This window comes from Micromesistius poutassou (genome assembly GCF_964030765.1).
Source record: "Micromesistius poutassou genome assembly, chromosome: 9".
Classification (NCBI taxonomy): domain Eukaryota; kingdom Metazoa; phylum Chordata; class Actinopteri; order Gadiformes; family Gadidae; genus Micromesistius; species Micromesistius poutassou.
The window spans coordinates 2,383,393-2,400,216 of record NC_140279.1 but is presented as its reverse complement, the minus strand read 5'-3'; the positions used below and the strand labels follow the sequence as shown (position 1 = coordinate 2,400,216).

The following is a 16,824-nucleotide window of genomic DNA, read 5'->3' as shown; positions in this document are numbered from 1 at the left end:
CAGCCATATATTTAAATAATGAATAATAATAATATATGACAATGGTAATAATTATATAAAATATAGGCCCACTTTAAAATCAAAAAGCATTATTTGTTTCTTCTCGTTTATTAATTGGTCAGAACAGAACTCCTATTTTACACAAGAAAATAACATTCTTCCACCCTTGTCAGAATTAGTAAAAAAAAAAAAGTATCTACAAAAGGACTAAATCTTAACATGTGACCGTTTGTAAGGGTACAGCAGTGCAGAAATGATAGAGCGATCACTAGGCGAGACCATAAGATCCCACACTTAAACACCAATGGAAAGAAGCAATTTTGTAATGTTGATGCAGTGTTAAAAATATGCTGAATCTACAGTAATTGTCTAGTTTACTAGGGACTGAGAAACGGTCTGCATAAAAAATGAAAGAATGCTACTCGTTACTATACAGTAAAAAAACCATACATATTAATATATGTATAATATATAATATTCCACCTTAAAGACCATGCCATTAATCCATCCTATAAGTGTTATGCTTTGAACAAACACACGCATATGAGGACTTGTCCTCATATATTCATGACAGTGCCCTGAACTTGACGGCGCGTAGTGTCAGAATGGAAGTATGACGTGATAGTGTGGATGGCGTCCGAGTAGGAGTCCCCTGGAGACACGATAGGCTCGACGTGACAACAAAATATGACACAGGTTAAATAAAGACAGTAAAAACAAACACATTGGAAACACAAAACTTTTTCTCGCCGTAGATCACAACACAAACGCACAACGCAAACATACGATTTCCTGCAACGAATGAAAAAGGACAAAATATATTTCATAGAAATCCAACTTAGTGCAGAACATGAATTACAGATTACATTTACAGTTTACTGGCAAAAACAGCTGTGTGGACTTTTGTCTTTGAAGTGTTCAAGTTGATGAGCTCCTTCTAAGCATTATTATGACCATCTTCTCAATCATGTCATAGAAACATAAAACCAATAAACTACCTACCTCCACCCCCCAAATTCTACTGCATTCACCCTGTAAACAAAATGAAAGTACCCCACCCTGCCAAATCTCCATCCCTGGTTAAGTGGTCATGAGGGTCCAACCAAGTGTATCCAGCCCGGCCTCTGGCCTAGATAGCCCTGTTCCCTTCAAGAAAGTTCTGGCCAAATGGTTTATAACTCATCTTTGAGTTGGGAATCTGTGCCTTCGTCCTCTTCTTCCTCCTCCTCCTCTAGATCCTCCTCCTCTTCTTCTTCGTCCTCCTCGTCGTCCTCCTCCTCTTCCTGCTTTACTTCCTCTTCACCCTCTTCCTTTGGTTCCTCTTTCCTCCCTTGGTCGTCCTCCTCACGTTTCTTTCTTTCCTCATCTTCCTGGCTGTCCTTCATCTTCTTCTCTGGGTCCTTCATGGGCACGAACATCATACAGTTAGCTCAGAGGAATTTTAAAGAAGTCCAAAGGTAACAGACTATTGTCTGCAAAATGTGTTTGTTACCCACCTTAGTTTGACCCCATGTCTCATTGCCGATTTCCTCTGCCAGATTTGGGTCATTGGTGATCAGGAAATTGTCAAAGATGGTACCAGACTTGACCTGCATACAGAGAACGGGAAACAACATGTTATACACATATTGCGAGACCTTCTACTGACAATGAAAATTTTTATTTTTGCAAGCTGTTGTTAGCTACACATGCTAAGCCGCGGGTCAGGAATGTAGGTGATTCCTTTAGGGAGCCTTGGCTTGGTGTCCAGTGCTTCATGTTACCTGCCACAGGTCGAGCCCCATGACCCCGATGCTGTGGTATTTGTAGATCTCAGGATCAGCGGTGTACTCCGGGTTGTCAATCTCAGGGTGGACCCACTTGCCCTTGTAAGCCGGGTTGTCGATCTCCCTGGGCTTCCACTCTCCCTAAGAAAGAGAACCCATGGGTTAACATTAAGCTGTTCGGTGTGCATTCAGTAGGTTCTTCCAGCGACTGCGTAACTGCACACACAATAGGCTTCTAGAAGACAAGAGACAATACTTCCAAATCCTAAATATATCTTCACATTATATATGTAGTTATATGTAATTGGTGCTTTACATAGATCATGGTCATTATAACCCATTATAATCCATTATATAGTTATTACCTTGTAGTCCGGGTTGGTGACCATGGGGGGCTCCCACTCGCCGTCCATCTCATCGTCCCAATCATCAGGCTTCTTGGCGTCGGGGTCTGGGATGTTTTCAGGCTTGTCCCATTCCTGCCAAGGTACAAAGAAAATCAAACACTTTTGAGCATGGAGGCACCAGCAAAACCGGCCAGCTGTATTGGCAGAATGTGCTGAATGACCTACACTAAAGAGTCGAGATCCGTACCTCGGGTTTCTTATCCTCAGGGTCGGGAATGGTCTCCTTCTCATCCCAGTCCTCGGGCTTCTTGGCCTCGGGGTCCTTGACTTTCTTTGGGGGCAGGACGTCCCAGTCATCCTCCAGGCTGCCAGACTCCACCTTCTTGTTGTCTATCTTCACCTCGTACGTGTTGTCGGGGTTGATGATCAGGGTGTACAGGTGAGTGAACTCGTCATCCTGCAAGAGATCGCAGGAAATAAATGACATGTTAAGATACAACTTTCATCCGTCGTAAAATACATGTGTTTTCATTTTGTGCTTTTGAATGGTGATTATATACAACCTTTTAAACAACATTCATAATTCAGAGGCATTGTTGAACTCCATCCTCACCTTGCAGCGAATGTCCTTGTTAATTAGATGGTTCTTGCCTTTGTAGTTGAAGATGACATGGACTTTTTTGGTACCAGGGCCACAGATGTCAGGACCTATGATTTAAAAAACGGGGAGAAACGATTCCAACAATATAACTCAGCAAAGACCTTGGGACCGAGAAGGTGAATGGATAAAACGTATTGTTAAAAAGGCAAAATCAGCTCCTGATGCAGAAAAAAAGGTATTAAAAAGGTAGGTATTCCTAAAGTATCTATAATATTAAGATAATAATAAATAAATTAGATCACATTAACATAACTACTTCTGAGTCACATCTAATGAAAGCCCAAGATGTGTTTGAGAGCCATCAGGACACCTATAGTCTCACTGACCAAACATGATGTTGTAGACAGAGTCTCCGTGCAGTTCCTCCTGACTGAGGCCGGATGGGAACAGCTTAATATAACCTCCTCCACAGTCGATGCTCTGCTCGTGTTTGACGGTGAACTGGATGACGAGGGGTTGGCCCTGGTTGCTGAAGTCATCGAAGCGGGATGACATGGAGTAGAAGCGGGCATCCTGACTGGTTTGAAGTCCTGCAGGGGCATATTGAAGTTGGTGGGTTTAATATCAAGTCACCACCTCTGGCTACAGTAGCAACAGTGTTGCTAGGGTTAGCAACAATAGATACATTAAATATGTCTATTAATGTGCAATATAGCAAACATCATTCATGAACAATTTAATACATCTTGCAAAAACGAATGTTTTAATAAAAGGAAATTAAATCGAACAGACATTATTCATAAATCGAATGGATTAAATATCCACACACGTCCATGCATGTGCAGCACCCCTGTGAACGCACAACAACACACACACGAGCACAGACAGACCATTGTTTCATGAAGAACATTCAACAAGGTAGAGCAATACAGAAAATATAAATTACCCATGTCTTTCTCTGCATCACCATGGAACTTCCCTGCAGACAGGACAAACTTGCCATAATCCGACTTGTGTTTTGATTCCACCCAGCGGCTGGTCCAGGCATCTGCAAAAACCACAGACATTCGTTCGAGGACAAACATGACCGTGTCCTCATTTTGCCCATTTTGCAACTACAGGTTAAATTCATCTGTCTGAAGACGATTAAGGTATTTAACGGTAAAGGCGTTGTTGTCTTGACGTTCACAAAACGTATACGGTCTTCACCGAGTGATGGAGCGCTAAGCCAACTGGATGACAGTGGGAATGACCAAGGGAGGTGTTGCAGTAGGGGGATGGGGAGACAGAAGGGGCCAGACGATGAGAAAACTGAGAAGTGTCTAGGAAATAGGATATAGGTGATGCTGGTGATGGCGACACTTGAGTGCATCGCTCTTAACACAATGCATTCAACTTGAATCAATGAATTAAGTTGTCATTTTAATAAAAGCATCCTCTATGTGGTGGGCAGTCACAAACCAAAACAGTATGAAACGGTGGTTATATTTGAAGGAGCTATAAATGCTATTGATATGCCATGCATGAAAATGTAGAATACCTAAAAACACATTAAGAAGAATCATAAGATGGCTGCATGTAGTTTCTTACCTCCATCCTCAAATTGCTCCCGAAAATATACATTAGACTCTCCCAGAGCAGAGGCGACAGATACGGCCAATAAAAACACCGACAACGCGGTCATTTTGAAAGCTTAGTCCTTTGAATGCAAAATAAATAAATATGATAATTTAAGGGGAAAATTAACAGTGCAACACGCTTTTCCTTCAACCCGGTCTCACCTAGAATGATAATTGAGTGCTGCAAAGCCGCTGTCGGATCGCAAGCGCTCTCCTTTCGGCTCAGCACAAATGTCTGAATTCTATTGGTCAGTGGCTCGATCAGGAAACGCAGCGGTCTTCAGCCAATCGAATTGATTAAAAAATGAATAGTCTATTGTTGTGGCCAATGAGTGCAGACCACGCGTTTGCTTGATACGCCCCCTCGAAATGATGTTGCGCTGCCATCTATTCAATGTGAGCGATTATTGGATTGTAGTAAACATCTAACCAAGTGTATCAGGCAGAGGCCATGATTCCAAATTAAATTTGATAGAAATAATAGTATCGTGCAAGGGTTATGCATGGCCATATAGTCATGCGTGCCTGAGTGTATATTGAGTGAGATTTAAAAAAAAGGTGCGGTCAATAAATACGTGCACCGTATTCAACTGAATGATTTAAGCTGTTATATACAGAGAACCCGTTAATTTAGCTATCGATGTATACTGACAATACACAGTAGGTTGTCCACCTCCACCGTTCTGATCATTATTCATAAAAGTCAATACAAAATAAAATAAGCGTATATAAAGTGGTAGGCCTATACTTAATGACACTCTGACAATTAGTTGAGTTGAGTAAATAAATGCTGATCCGGTTGAATCACTGCTCTAATAGTTGCCTGGAGGGAAGTAGGCTCATTTTATTTATCAACTCAATTCGCTCCTTGCAAGACCTAAGGAACAGGTAAATATCCCTGTGCAGCCCTGCAGGACAATCATTCAAGTCCAATGAAAGAATACACAACAACAGGATGATTTCCAAATAGATCTTTGTCGAGTAAGAATGTCATGTCTGACAGGCCATGTAACTTGTTGCACACAATACATTCTAGATCCATTCAATATATTAACCAACCAAACTGTCTAATACACAACTGAAATATGCAACACAAAATGCTTGTGATCAAAGGAAACACATGATGGATGGTAACATTAAAAGCGAATGTATTGGTTGCTCCAAATAGGGCTGTTAGCACATACACAATCAATATAAAACATGCACAAATCCTGATGGGCAACGACTACACAGCGTTTGAGTCCCATGTCAACTTAAATACTTAAATACGTCTAAGGGTTGAAAAAGAAATACAGTGTGACATGATCAAAATAACCACAGACGTCTTCCATTGTCTTCCCCGATTGGCAGTAGCTCTGTCAGTGCCTCTTCTCTTCTTGTTCTCTGTCTTGGCGGCCATGTATAGATTTGCTACAGGCCATCGCTGACACGCAGCCACACTGCACACGAGGACCTGACGTTCAGCAACACTGTCCATGTCTGCAGGGGGCGACAATGTCTTTCCTGAATGATCCTGCTCTCCGGCCCTTTGCTGAGACACCAGGAGGCTTCTGGAGGAGTGAAGGTGGATTAGTGGTTGGGGGAGTGGGTGGGTGTGGAGGAGGGGCTTACTGCGAAACAGAGACGACAGCTCGACTGTTGCTCTTTATGCAGACATGCTGGTTAAACTATCTCTGACATCCTCAAGGTCTCTCTCCCTTTCTCTCTCTCTCTCTATCTCTCTCTCTCTCTCCCTCCATCTCTCCTCCTATGGGAGGAAGAAGTTGATCCTCTGGGGTATAGATTTGCAGCCCTGTGCTGAGAACAGCCTCTCCTCCTTGGGTACGTAGAGCATGGCCTTGGCCACCTCGTCTAGCGTGGCCTCCTCCGGCTCCAGACCTCGCGCGGCGAAAGCGTCTCGCGCACAGAGCTTGACGTGGCGATACTCCAGGGGCAGGAAGGGCACAAAGAAGTCTATCAGGTGGCCGGACATGAGCTCACTCTGAGAAAACCCACCTGTCGGGGAGAAATTGTTATTAATATCACAGCAAGACGGGCACGATGGGTGTTATCCATTTTTTGTCTCTTTATTATTTAAATCTAACAAACATAGGGAAAAAAGGAAACCCAGACAAAGCAAGGTGCTTCTTTATAATTATTCAATATGCTTAGTACACAGCAATGAGTATATTTATGAGATTTAAAACACTGTTAATGCACACTCAGTCACAGGCAATGACATTAGCCCGACCTACACGGATGGGGTTTGTTTGTAGAGCCTAGCTAGCGTGACCCACCTTACAAGGGTACACCTCATCTCTACGTACCCTGAGAGTCGACGGTCTCAGCCCGCAGCCGGTGCTCCAGGTCCTCCATGCCGATGTCCTCTCTGTTCTGGCCCGAGTGCCAGAAGTCCAGCGCTACGTCGTTTATCGTGGCCCCTCCGATATTACTGCAGAGAGAGAAGGCATGGCAAATCTGAATTTGGGTTGTTACATTAATGTGTTTTAGTTTATAGCATAGTACCAGATATGTACCTCAATACCACTAACAGTCAACCACCGGAACAGATCCCATTTGTCTTAGTATTTACACAACACAATTTAAAGTATCCTTACATGAATGAGAGAATGGAAGCAATTGTGCGAAGAGGTCAACGTAGCAAATCGTGCAACACTACGCTTCGAGCATCGTATTCAAGAAATAGATTGGGATACATCGACTGATGGGGACAAGGACAAGACATTCGGAGCAGGAAAAAAAACAATGCAGTATCTTAAGAACAAAGAAGAAAGAGATGGCCAACACTGCGAGTCTCAGGTCTAACCTAAGGAAGAGGAAGACTGCTCTTCGATAGCTGACCCCGTCCACGTTGTCATAGTGGTCCAGATAGGGCTTGATGGCGTCGATGAGACCGGGGTGGAGTTTCTCCGCCTCGTCGAAGATGAAGAGAGTCTGAGGGCAACGCAGGACCATGTCCCGGATTGCCTCTCTCAACTGGCCCTGGAGAGGAGGGAGGAGAAGGTTTCAGCCCCCTTTGATCCACACACACAGGATGTCATGTAACATTATCCAAGTTAAATAAACCACATTTGCTTTTAGGTTTTTTTGGGGACTGTTGCAAAAAGCTTTTATCAAATTAATAGATCAGGGGGCAAGACTCAGGACAAAGTTCAGATGAAGACAGTTGTTTGTTAATGTGAAATAATGGCTATTTAAGCTACATACATGTATTACTGGAACAAGTAGAAAAATACATGAGTTTATAAGAATACCAATCCAAATCCCACGTCTGCAGATGGACGTCTGCAGATTGATTAAAGTGCACTATGTGCAATTGTATCTACGTATATTAAACGCAAAAGGTTGTGTAATGATGTCCAGGGTCATCATCATTTTGAAATCCAAATTGTGAAACTTCAACTTGATAAGATCCCCAGACACTACCACCCCCTATTGGAAGTGTGCCTGGTTCCAAAAAACAGACCATTTTTTACTAGGTTACAGGGCACCGCGCCACAGTCTCAACCCAGTATTGACCAGATCAAAGGTACTACTGTACAGCTGCATCTCAGTGCCAAGCGGACTCACCTTGTACGTGTCCACCAGCCTGGCGTGAGGAAAGTGAAACGGGGTGATGAACAAGCGAACACATTCGCTTTTTACCCCCTCCCGGTATAAGTTATCAGCCACTATCCGGGCCACAAAGTTCTTGCCGGTGCCCGACCAGCCGTGAAAGGAGAGGGTGAGAGGCTTGTTGGACTCTGGGTTGTTAATGAAGCCCTGAATGGCCTTCAGAACCACGGACTGAACAAGGTGCTGCCCATGGAGCTTCATCTGTAGGTCCCTTGCCAAGCCTGAAGGGGCCAATCATAGAACACACGTTTAAAATACAGATTCAATGGGACGGAACATACAGTATGAACAGTCTGAAATTCCTTATTGACACATGTACAAAGGTAAGTCAAAGGGATAATACAAAAAAGCCCATGGGCTTATTTCCATTGTGGTCCCTTGGTAGTGTAAGCATATAGGTGTATGTAAGTGTGTGTGTTAAAGGTAATGTACATGACAGTGCGGGAAGAATTCATATAAACATACATTTAATAACAATCTATAAAAGAGACACTATAATAAATAGCCATATGTCTGTCTGCTGCTCAACCATTTCTTTGAGGGTGTTTAAAACTGACAAGAGAAACAATTGTCTTCATACTAGCAGGTAACCCATTCCATAAAACTGTGGCTGAATATAAAAAAGAGCCCTTTCCCATGCAACTTCTAAATCTGAACAACACCAGATCAGTGGCACTTCTCCTTGTGGTGTAGCTATGTGTGTTTAGTATCCTGGAAAAATAATTTCAGTATCATATATGGTAATATAGTATGGTCATATTTGCAAAAATGTAAAATATATAAGCCAAATGTTTAGTTCATTTTTGAAAGTTCAGTCTGTAGTCTATGAATGATGTTTTAGAAAAACAGGTGTAAATTGTATTAAAATTGACTCAATTTGTTTGCCTCTTATATTCTTATGAACAATTCTTGTCATCTTCCTCTGTATGGGATTGAAAAGAGACACATTTTATAACTATGATATATATGACCCAATACCTGTCATATTGTTGGTGATCCTGCAGTCCCCCGTGTCACAGCACTGGCCCAGGCTACAGTACCACTGATGTACCACGTTGATATATTCTTGGGGAAATCCTGCCCAAAGGTCCCTCGAAGGAACTGCTCAAGACAGAAAATGCAGTGTTCAGCTTTGCTTCCAAGCTACTGATTGACATGGATTTTTTAAGAAACACAAACCAGACGGATATTCAATATCCACTGAATAGTCTGAATTAATTTACATCCCCTCTTATATGCGGGGGTCTTCCCGGGAAGACACCCGCAAACGTTAGCTCAATGTGCATTTGATTTATATATAGCCATTCCGACAAAAATGTTAATATTTGAAACGGATCGTATTCCTTACCTTGCTGGGTAGCATCTTCTTGATTTGGCTGACACTCCCCATCCCATACATTACAATAAATATAATTGAAATAGTACGTGGATGCGTTAGAGATGCTGTCAAATTGAAAAAAGTCTGCGTTTGCAGATACAGCCCAAAAAAATGGGACAAACGAAAACAGAATCATTGGTGATGGCGCAAGCTTAACGTTATGGGAGAAAGTCTGGTTACAGTGTGCCTTCTTTTATCCATTTAAAGCCTATTTAACCGGCCTCCAATATATCTGAGCTGAACCCCGGAGGAGAGGGTGGGCTAGCTCCAGTCACGTGACCATCGAGTCAACACAACGCGACTCTTTCATCACCGGTCGCGCAGTATGACTAGCTACCGTAGGGCGCCGCAAAGTTGGCCCAACTCCCAGGCTAATTTAGCATCCCTCAGCACAATGGGTCTGAACTAATTTGAGATCAGGTGTACAACAGTACGTTTAAGAGTAGCCCTCCTTGTATTTATTTGAGCCATGTCGCCGTGACAGACAACCGGCGCTCACTTGTAGCTGCAAACGCATGGGCACACTTCCAACTATGGAAGCTAATCGTGCTTAACAAAGCTGCCCTATAGCACTACGAAGCAATGGGCTGCAAAGCCCAGCCCTTAAGTTAACTAAACTGATCATTGGACACGTACACGACAGTAAGCACAAGCACAAGAATACACTTTAAAGTATTTTATTGAGAAAGTCACATATAACATTCTGAACAGCTGCTTAAACCACCAATGAAGTGTTCCATCCATTGGACCTAGAGAAAGGACATACACACCATTAGAATCAAGTGACTCAGATCAAAGCAGTAACCTTTTCTTTATGAAGCAACAGTCAGAATTATATGGAACGGTAGGGATATAATCATATTAATCATTTGGCAGAATATCTTCATCATTAGTTGCATTTTGATGACATGTGACATTTCTTTATTGAATACTCACAGCAAACAAACTTCATGTTGAATCTTTAGTTGACTTGAGGCACAAGTAGATTCCACCTGCAGGACAAAGGAATAATTAAAACAATGCCAACTAGGGAAAGCACACATGTTTTTAATGCAGCAACAATCAGAGTTATATGGAACGGTAGGGTTATAATCATATTAATCATTTGGCAGAATCCTCATCATTAGTTGCCTATACAGATACATGTGTGCATAGTGCGATCAGTAACTCACCAATAAATCTCATTGGGCATCCACCTTCAAGGAAAGAAAGCATACTGTAAGGCACTCTTTAGAGTCAAGGGAAGAGCATGTCAACTAGCAGGTTACTCAGTAAGAAGACTGTCCACATTTATGTTCAGGTCAGACATTTGTGACATCATAGAACCCATAAAGCCAATGGTTTAGATGCTGGAAACTCACCTTTGACATGGCCGTAGTTTCCCCAAAAACCTAGACCAAAACAAAAACACAATGAAAGCAAGGCATTGATGCAACATGCTATCAGCCGGTGGGTCAGACCTTAATCAGCTAGAGCTAATAGATTAGACTCCACGGTTTTGTCAGCATCCTTTTATCATCATAAAGGCCAGACTCTAAACCCATTAGACCGTGATAGCCAGTGAGACACATGGCTCCCATGCAGTGCTGGTGTCAACCAAAGTGTTTCCTGCCACTTTTCTAATAGTGACAAAGTTACCCAGCACTACATGTTGTCTGGGGTGCTGCAGATTTATGTGTTAGTTTACCATTTCTAGAGGTGCTTTAAAGGGCAGGATACTGGATACAAGCCATCTTCCCCTGAAAAGGTAAAAGGAGACTTTGTTGAGAACTTCATATAGAGAAGTACATTTTCTTGGTGCATTAGATTATCTTATCAGAATTGTTTTATCCTCAATGAGATCAGTGACCTGATTCAATAGCATCATGTTAAGATATTTACTACAAAGCCCAAGTTGCTGGTCAGCACTAGGGGACAATATACATACCATGGAGGCTTTCTGGACCCAGCAGTAGACCAAGCCACCTGATAAGAGAAGGGCATTAGAATGTGTTGCTGCAGGCAGTGTAACAACCAGTGATGTTTTATCACAATACATCAGATAGGGGCGAAAGACAAATGATCCCCGTTTCAACATGGTAATTCAGCTGAACTATAAGCTCATCATTGTAACAGCATCCAGAATCTGTCCTTCAGGAAAGAAACCTACCAAGTCATCCCCATCGCCTCATGGTCAGGAAGGCACTATATCTCCAGTCTGAAATGGAAGAGGCAACATTAGCCCATTTCCTCCAATTGGATAATCTGAACATAGTTAAACACATACTCAGATAGGGGCGAAAGACAAATGATCCCCGTTTCAACATGGTAATTCAGCTGAACTATAAGCTCATCATTGTATAAGCATACTGAGTCGGTCCAAGATAGAAACTTACCAAGTCATCACCAGGAACGCACTGCACATCTCGAGTCTGAAAAAGCAGAGGCAACATTAGCAAACTTCATCCAGTAAGACAAATTAAACTTAGTTACAATGTTTACTCAGATAGGGGCGAAAGACAAATGATCCCCGTTTCAACATGGTTATTCAGCTGAACTATAAGCTCATCATTGTAGCCAGTCACATTTCAAGCTACAAATCACAACCCTCACCGTTCTAGTTTATGGGGGCCGCACTTCAGCAAGGTATCTGCCACTTTGGATCCTGAGGAAAAGGAGGAACACTAGTTAGAGCACTGCCCATATCAAGGTGATCAGGCATGCAGCTTGACCGTACACATCAGATAGGGGCGAAAGACAAATGATCCCCGTTTCAACATGGTTATTCAGCTGAACTATAAGCTCATCATTGTAGTCAAGTTAACCCGTGTTCCAGCAGGACTCAACAACTTACCAGCAACTATCCCGGGATGGATGGTACATGACGGCCACCTGTGAATTAATTAAAGTCTGTTATTCAGGGCCAGGACTCCGTGGAGGACAGCACTATTGGATGGAACTGCATCAGTTACAAAAGTGTCCTTCATGTTTTTCAGAGAGATTCCCAATGTTTTTCAACATTGCATCACTTGTAGTTTGAGGTTTACAACATTAAAGCATTGAGTTTAGGCAAGTTACCAGTCCTGGAGTCGATCACATCATCTGGTAGTCATGCTGTCAATCAGCATCTGTAAACATGAGATTACTAGATTAGATTTGAGTAACAAGTGTTCAGTCAAAGTAGTTTTAAAAGACATTGCATCAGTAAAAAAAGTTGTCCATCATCGTTATTCAGAGAGATTCCCAATGTTTTTCAACATTGCATCATATGCAATTAATAACAAGAAATGGTTAGGAAGTCACCTGACCTGGAGGTAGCATCACTAGATCTCGAAGTGAGGTCAGCATCTGTAAAGAAATGATACCATGAATAATCTATACTCTGCCCAACAATCATAACCAAAAAGTTGGCCATGCCTCAGAGAATGCAATTGGTGGTTGCGGGTTCGTCATCCAATTTTGTCAAGAGTAGCAAATGTGGTCATCATTGTAGCATGAGAAGGCAAGTATTTTATAGTGCAAGTGTAATGCCAATAGAAACTTACCTCGGTGATCAAGAAACCATGCTACCATGTGTTCAGTATGGTTCCTGTTGAACAATGAGAAGTTAGTACCGCACAACTAAAACAGCCGCATAAAAGAGAAATGAAAAGTCTCAGCGTAAGTTTAATCAGAAATCACTTCTGTCCACTACTCTTACATAATCATCCTCGACTTGGAAATACTGTTGGCTAAGCAGTTGAGAAACTTACGATTAAAAATGCGTTTTCCATCACAACTCCAACAGCGCCAGGTTAACCTAAGGAAAGGGAATTTAGAGATTAGATACTGTGCATAGAATAGAAAAATATACTTTGCTCCCATGCGTTCAGTATGGTTGGCGTTTCATCACAGTAATTCAGATGTCCCTACCAACATGTATATCATCATTAGCTTTCCCCGCATAAGTATTTTATATTAGTCAAGACAAGAAACCTTACCTGGTGACTGAACACCGATACGTTGCAGAGATCATGGCGCCACTGCAGGGAATAAGAAGATACGCAGTCATTAGATATGGCCGATGCTTTTTTCCCACGAGGGAAAAGATGCATTGAGCGTTGCTCCCATGTGATCAGATAAGAAGAAGAAAAGTTGGTATTTCCTCAATGAAAACTCAGATGTCCCTACCAACATTTATATCATCATTAGTGCATGGGTAAGTAGCAACCATAGTCGTAGGTACTGCAGCCATTTGAAGCTGAGACACGTGGCTGATTGAGGCCTAGGATTTTTCATGAACTAGATAAACGTCAATATCAGGCAATAATTCCATGAACAGAAGAGCACAGAAGTACTACCAACATTCGACAACAACAATACAGCCAGATATTTATATTTAAGTTAAACTAGCAGTTTTTAATTCTTTTCGGGGTGATTTAGAGGCGCAGCTACTCACGGAATGTGACTGAGGAACTCGAGACACAAGGAAGGGTGGAAGTCCTTTATATAGGGAGCCGCGGAGGATTGTGGGTAAAAGTACATGACAGCGTCAGTAACTGGCTCCCCTTGTGGCTGACTGACCAACTAGTCACAGTAGAATAAAGAATTATTACTTTGTGTAGATGGAGAGTTCCTTCAAAATGGAGCTCTCCAAGTTGCCCATTCCCAACTCAACAACAAATATTAGTACTTTTACTATTTTTAATAACCAAGTTTTTACTATGATAGCCTATGGATAATCTGCTATTGTTGGTCGAATTTGATTCTTGTGTATGGTTCCTCTTTCTGAATAAGGATTATTGCGTTGATCATCAAACATTTCCCCTTAACATGTGACAACTTCAATAAGGGAAATTAGACTTTCTGAATTCAAAAGCATCACATTGTATTGTTTTATCAGCCCTGCACATTTCCATAAGTCGAACATTAGTGTTAGACAATCGCCTACATTCACAACAGCCTCGATCACTCTCTGCAGGATTCACGTTACGACTAGTCTAATACCCATGATTATCACCTAAACTCGAATGATTAACTCAACTAGAAGTCTTGTGTAAAGTGAAGAGTGGAGCATACTTCAAATGATTATTACAAAGTAATTCAGTTCACTCATGAAGATTTAATAGTATGCATCAATAAACATGAAAATCAGATACAATCATTGCTCATGATAAGAATGAAATAAAAAATACATGGTCTGATGGCTTTCTATGAAGAATCGCTTGGTGATTATGAAATGGAATAACAAGGCCTCAATTCAATTTCAATGTAAAAGACAAACAATGAAAACTGGCTTTTAGTTTTATTAAACTGCAACTTTTAATTTGTTATTCTAGATGACAAATCTTAAAATTATAATAATGAAACAAATATGCATTTTTATGTGAAAATGTTTTTCCACAAGGCTTTTTCCATATTGGCTAATATATCGATGGCGAAAAACACAATCTTATTCGACACTTGATTTCAAGAGGTTCAGTGTAATATGCCTTTGTGAATGAGAATATGGATGCAACCAGCATAGTTGGAAAGTAATCTATATTTTGACCAGTATGGTTCCCATATTTAAAAACATTGGACATAAGTTTAAATTCAAGCACACAACTTACACTTGAGTAGCCCTCTATGAAAAAGTATCAGAACTCAAACCATTGGTTCGTTGTATCCTCTTTCCCAAACTCTTAAAAACACGTTGCCGCCGCCACCATGTCAGTAGCCGTATGACTTCTGTCAGGGCGATGCCTGGGAGAGCAGATGTGCCGAACGAACAGGAATCTCTTGGCTCACCCTTGCCTCCCACAACCCCGTCACCACGCCTTACAATTATCCGGACACACAAAAAACAGGTAAACATTCATTTGTTCATAAATGCTTGCACAAAAGAAATAGGTCATTCCAGACGAGTGGATGTCAAATCCCAAGACCCTTTTCCAGAGGAAAGTGGAGTTAAACCCTTAACTTAACAGCCTAGTTCCACGGCGAGAGCAAATGAGTGCTCCGATTTGTTCTCGACATTGTGAAGCCATACCACTTATCTAATAAAAAAAGAACCAATACCACTATCATAGTCTAAATGTGTGTAGATGCTACCGCGATCGTCGGGCTTGCTTCCGCTCACAAGCGTGTCAGCTCAGTTAAAGGAGGCATTGAGATGTCCAATGGCGTAAATGGAATGAATACTTAACATGTGAAGCCTTTAAAAGTTCTTACCTTCAAATATTTTAACTATTGCCAGAATGGAAAAAAAAAAAAAAAAAAGAGCGCAAACAAATAAAAAAAAAAGTATATATCTATATATCTATATATATTTATATATCCACCATATGTATATCTATATATAAACAACAGTTGTCACTAGTTGTGTGTAGGCAAGCCAAGATGTCCTTCTTTCCGTCGTTGTGAGGTCCTTCCCTCGTCGGGTCGGCGGGTGATGGGAGGGGACTGCAGCGCTATCTCCTCCCCCAGCAGTTTCCCTGAGATGTAGTATGCCGTATTGTTTCTGTTGAGGTTCGTTTCACTTTAACACCATCAACAGACGCATCAACCCTCCTCCACCACACCCATCCTCACCACCACCACCACCACCACCATCACCAGCACTCCTACTGCTCCTCCTCATCATCATCCCTTGCCCAGGATTGGGGACAGGCTCGATTGTGAAGTCCATATAGACAAGAGTTGTTGCAAAGAACGGATGTGCAGAAAGTCCTGTGTCCCTGGCACTGTGCTGCATGGTTTAGTCTTTTTTTTTTCATTTTGCTCCCCGACTGACTTCATTCAACATTGGTTCATCATCAAACGCAAAGCTGTGTACATATTCAATCATTCAAGTCATTTCGAAGGCTTGGAAAATAGGTCATGTGCAAATGAGTTCTTATGAAGACTCCCGTGTTGTGTGACGTGTGTGTGTGTGTGTCGTTTGGCCGTTTGTGTGAGTGCATGTGTGTGGATGTGAGGGAGGTGGTCTCAGGGCCGTGGGGGAGCTATCCTCTTTAGTAGTGGCTCGTCGTAAACCCAGCACTCGCCGTCTTCATGGAACAACTGGAGAGAGACGAAACACAGTCAATACCAATGGTGTAGACCATTGGTTCTCAAAGTGCGGCCCGCGGGCCAATGGCGGCCCGCAGAAACATCCCTGGTGGCCCGCAATGACATACAGATGTAAGTTTACATTTTTTTTATTGATTTTAATATATATATATATATATATATATATATATATATATATATATATATATATATATATATATATATATATATACTGGATGCAGACCAATACATGTAACTGTAGGATGCAACCTGGTCACCTGGTAAAAAAAAAAAAAAAGTACAAGCTATGAGACATTTTTTCGCTTATCCACGCTTAGCTGTCACTTCTTCCTTTTTCCCGGCTAAACGGGACCGGGTTGAAACATAATACAAATGAGCTCACAGGCTGTTGAACGCAACAGAGAGAGTCGGGGAAGATCTCATGTTTTAGGTTAAAACATGTTCATATATTTGCTTTGACTTTGGGAAGCAGCTGCCTTCTTAAGGG

General features: G+C 41.8%; 3 protein-coding genes, 1 long non-coding RNA gene and 11 other non-coding genes across 16 annotated transcripts in view; all 15 read right to left on the bottom strand.

The window, feature by feature from the left end:
- Positions 1-108: 108 nt before the first annotated feature.
- calr (calreticulin) lies at positions 109-4,546 on the bottom strand. Its single transcript, XM_084472566.1, has 9 exons — positions 4,305-4,546; positions 3,661-3,762; positions 3,101-3,304; positions 2,727-2,821; positions 2,361-2,570; positions 2,132-2,245; positions 1,764-1,907; positions 1,497-1,589; positions 109-1,400 (listed from the first exon to the last, which is right to left on the bottom strand). Exons 1-9 carry the CDS (start codon positions 4,396-4,398, stop codon positions 1,173-1,175), a joined length of 1,284 nt encoding a protein of 427 aa, XP_084328692.1. The 5' UTR covers positions 4,399-4,546; the 3' UTR covers positions 109-1,172.
- A 743-nt stretch (positions 4,547-5,289) lies between these two features.
- Positions 5,290-9,531, bottom strand: tor3a (torsin family 3, member A). Its single transcript, XM_084473188.1, has 6 exons — positions 9,297-9,531; positions 8,927-9,049; positions 7,904-8,169; positions 7,140-7,315; positions 6,640-6,764; positions 5,290-6,328 (listed from the first exon to the last, which is right to left on the bottom strand). The coding sequence occupies exons 1-6, from the start codon at positions 9,460-9,462 to the stop codon at positions 6,081-6,083; spliced, it is 1,104 nt and encodes a 367-aa protein (XP_084329314.1). The 5' UTR covers positions 9,463-9,531; the 3' UTR covers positions 5,290-6,080.
- Positions 9,532-9,991: 460 nt separating this feature from the next.
- On the bottom strand, positions 9,992-13,327 carry LOC311353257. Its single transcript, XR_014637005.1, has 15 exons — positions 13,286-13,327; positions 13,058-13,104; positions 12,851-12,894; positions 12,614-12,653; positions 12,384-12,433; positions 12,160-12,197; positions 11,919-11,970; positions 11,702-11,737; positions 11,476-11,523; positions 11,254-11,291; positions 11,014-11,065; positions 10,688-10,717; positions 10,499-10,522; positions 10,263-10,318; positions 9,992-10,075 (listed from the first exon to the last, which is right to left on the bottom strand). It is a non-coding gene; the product is annotated as an uncharacterized lncRNA (long non-coding RNA).
- On the bottom strand, positions 10,148-10,221 carry LOC311353739 (small nucleolar RNA SNORD47). The gene has a single exon (XR_014637114.1). It is a non-coding gene; the product is annotated as a small nucleolar RNA SNORD47 (small nucleolar RNA).
- LOC311353750 (small nucleolar RNA SNORD78) lies at positions 10,591-10,652 on the bottom strand. The gene has a single exon (XR_014637124.1). It is a non-coding gene; the product is annotated as a small nucleolar RNA SNORD78 (small nucleolar RNA).
- Positions 11,356-11,441, bottom strand: LOC311353743 (small nucleolar RNA snR60/Z15/Z230/Z193/J17). Its single transcript, XR_014637118.1, has one exon. It is a non-coding gene; the product is annotated as a small nucleolar RNA snR60/Z15/Z230/Z193/J17 (small nucleolar RNA).
- LOC311353742 (small nucleolar RNA snR60/Z15/Z230/Z193/J17) lies at positions 11,585-11,671 on the bottom strand. The gene has a single exon (XR_014637117.1). It is a non-coding gene; the product is annotated as a small nucleolar RNA snR60/Z15/Z230/Z193/J17 (small nucleolar RNA).
- LOC311353746 (small nucleolar RNA snR60/Z15/Z230/Z193/J17) lies at positions 11,800-11,886 on the bottom strand. Its single transcript, XR_014637120.1, has one exon. It is a non-coding gene; the product is annotated as a small nucleolar RNA snR60/Z15/Z230/Z193/J17 (small nucleolar RNA).
- On the bottom strand, positions 12,038-12,123 carry LOC311353745 (small nucleolar RNA snR60/Z15/Z230/Z193/J17). Its single transcript, XR_014637119.1, has one exon. It is a non-coding gene; the product is annotated as a small nucleolar RNA snR60/Z15/Z230/Z193/J17 (small nucleolar RNA).
- LOC311353730 (small nucleolar RNA SNORD79) lies at positions 12,263-12,342 on the bottom strand. Its single transcript, XR_014637106.1, has one exon. It is a non-coding gene; the product is annotated as a small nucleolar RNA SNORD79 (small nucleolar RNA).
- On the bottom strand, positions 12,500-12,581 carry LOC311353731 (small nucleolar RNA SNORD79). Its single transcript, XR_014637107.1, has one exon. It is a non-coding gene; the product is annotated as a small nucleolar RNA SNORD79 (small nucleolar RNA).
- On the bottom strand, positions 12,957-13,021 carry LOC311353751 (small nucleolar RNA SNORD75). The gene has a single exon (XR_014637125.1). It is a non-coding gene; the product is annotated as a small nucleolar RNA SNORD75 (small nucleolar RNA).
- On the bottom strand, positions 13,165-13,238 carry LOC311353741 (small nucleolar RNA SNORD74). Its single transcript, XR_014637116.1, has one exon. It is a non-coding gene; the product is annotated as a small nucleolar RNA SNORD74 (small nucleolar RNA).
- Positions 13,328-13,410: 83 nt separating the features above from the next.
- LOC311353740 (small nucleolar RNA SNORD74) lies at positions 13,411-13,504 on the bottom strand. The gene has a single exon (XR_014637115.1). It is a non-coding gene; the product is annotated as a small nucleolar RNA SNORD74 (small nucleolar RNA).
- Positions 13,505-14,435: 931 nt separating this feature from the next.
- osbpl9 (oxysterol binding protein-like 9) overlaps positions 14,436-16,824 on the bottom strand; it is a gene marked incomplete at its 5' end in the record, with an annotated part of 30,542 nt that continues 28,153 nt past the window's right edge. For both annotated transcript variants that reach the window (XM_084473070.1, XM_084473071.1), the window contains one exon: positions 14,436-16,328. In XM_084473070.1, the coding sequence (XP_084329196.1) occupies positions 16,254-16,328 (75 nt within the window). In that variant the 3' untranslated portion in view covers positions 14,436-16,253. The remainder of the gene's footprint in view (positions 16,329-16,824) is intronic.

What these genes read in the sequence shown, in the direction of transcription:
- calr (XM_084472566.1), bottom strand. Translation starts at nt 4,398, where the DNA reads ATGACCGCGTTGTCGGTGTTTTTATTGGCCGTATCTGTCGCCTCTGCT. An exon ending in TGTCTACAACATCATGTTTG is followed by an intron (nt 2,822 to 3,100) that starts GTCAGTGAGACT and finishes TTTAAATCATAG; the next exon opens with GTCCTGACATCTGTGGCCCT. An exon ending in TCACCAACCCGGACTACAAG is followed by an intron (nt 1,908 to 2,131) that starts GTAATAACTATA and finishes TCTCTTTCTTAG; the next exon opens with GGAGAGTGGAAGCCCAGGGA.
- tor3a (XM_084473188.1), bottom strand. Translation starts at nt 9,462, where the DNA reads ATGATTCTGTTTTCGTTTGTCCCATTTTTTTGGGCTGTATCTGCAAAC. An exon ending in GGCTGGTGGACACGTACAAG is followed by an intron (nt 7,316 to 7,903) that starts GTGAGTCCGCTT and finishes CCTCCTCTCCAG; the next exon opens with GGCCAGTTGAGAGAGGCAAT. An exon ending in GCAGTCTTCCTCTTCCTTAG is followed by an intron (nt 6,765 to 7,139) that starts GTTAGACCTGAG and finishes CTCTCTCTGCAG; the next exon opens with TAATATCGGAGGGGCCACGA.